This window comes from Rhagoletis zephyria, unplaced genomic scaffold, assembly GCF_001687245.7.
Source record: "Rhagoletis zephyria isolate East Lansing unplaced genomic scaffold, Rhagoletis_zephyria_1.1 Rzeph_scaffold_69194, whole genome shotgun sequence".
Lineage (NCBI taxonomy): Eukaryota > Metazoa > Arthropoda > Insecta > Diptera > Tephritidae > Rhagoletis > Rhagoletis zephyria.
Genome location: NW_016226245.1, coordinates 1 through 1351, shown reverse-complemented (window position 1 = coordinate 1351; position 1351 = coordinate 1). Strand labels below are relative to the sequence as shown.

Below are 1351 nucleotides of genomic sequence, written 5' to 3'. Positions count from 1 at the left end.
AATACTTAAATTGCCCTACCCTGCGTTTGAGACGTTTAGACTCTGCAATGTCATATAGATGGCTCGTCAAATCCCGAGGGCATAGGAGCAGGCGTCGATGGCCGAATCACTAGCATATTGTCTATGTGCGGAGATAAATCCGAGCAGGAACTATCACAACAGGAGAATTGTATTCATCGGTGATGGCTAGCCGACTCTCAAGACTTTTGCATATTTCAATGGCACATCATTGCTTTCTTTCGGATACATAACTTCACACTTTTGGCCATGAAAGTGGCGATCTCGGAACCATTTAGATCTGATCTCTACCTGACATTAGCTTCAAATACGATTAAAGGAGAAGAAGGAGTGAAGGGAAACAATGAAGGAATCCAGCAGGATTGCCCAGGCAAAGTATTCTTTCTTGGTTGATATAGTTTTAAGAGATGTCAAACTCAATTCAAACTCTCAAAGGAGAAATTAGGAATCGTCAGGACACCGTAGACTTAAACTAGAAATTTAGTAAAAAGATCCGTGTCGCTGCAATACATCATCTAGTCGAATACGATGCTTTTTCCAGGATACACGCAGTGCACACCTCAATTTAATTTCTGTCGGATCTTGACAAGGGAACCAGAAACCTAAATTCTTCTTTCTTTGAATAGAAAACTGCTATGCTGATGCGACCTTAGTGTTCTTAAACATATAAAAAATAATCAATACTACAATTAAGCTGTTGGCTTACCTCAAATCCATTGATTTTTCATCAATGATACCACAGCCTATTTGCTTTTTGTTGTTGTATTTGTAATTGTTGTTGTTGTAGTTGAGTTGTTCGTAAACCATTTGACGTTGCTACTGCGGTCGGTGCTTCAGCTATTGGCGACGTTGCACTGCCTGTTGTTGTAGTTTTAGTTGCAGACGGTGTTGCCGAGTTCTCACTGCTATTATCGTCCTCCGCCATTGTACTTGTGCCAACTAATTGCTTATCCGCGGCCGTGGGTGTTGTGACTGCCGGTGGCGTAGTAGGTGTCAGCCCGAGCGATGGCTCCGTTTGCAAGGAGTTACGTTGAGTGAACTCACCACTACTTCTATCGCCATCCTCACGACGAGACGCTGTACCATTAACTGCTCCTGCTGCTGTCGCTGTTACTGTTGCTGCTGCTGTTGCTGTGGCTGTGGCTGTGGCTTCTGGCGCGCCGGTGGGCGCTGACGATAGCCGCAAAACACGTAACTGATGACGTGGCGGTGGCGGTGGATGATAGTATGATTGTGACAATTGTTGTCGCTGCTGTTCGCGCTTGTTGTGCTGCGGTTGTTGTTGTTGTTGTTGTTGTTGTTGTTGTTGCTGTTGATAGTAGGCGTGTTGCGG

General features: G+C 44.7%; 1 protein-coding gene across 1 annotated transcript; it reads right to left on the bottom strand.

Annotated features, from left to right (window-relative positions):
* Positions 1–745: 745 nt before the first annotated feature.
* Positions 746–1345, bottom strand: LOC108357027 (RNA polymerase II degradation factor 1-like; the record flags this gene model as incomplete). The annotated part of the gene is made up of 1 exon (XM_017608124.1): positions 746–1345. A coding segment is annotated over one exon (600 nt), but the record flags the coding sequence as incomplete, so codon positions are not given.
* Positions 1346–1351: the final 6 nt, after the last annotated feature.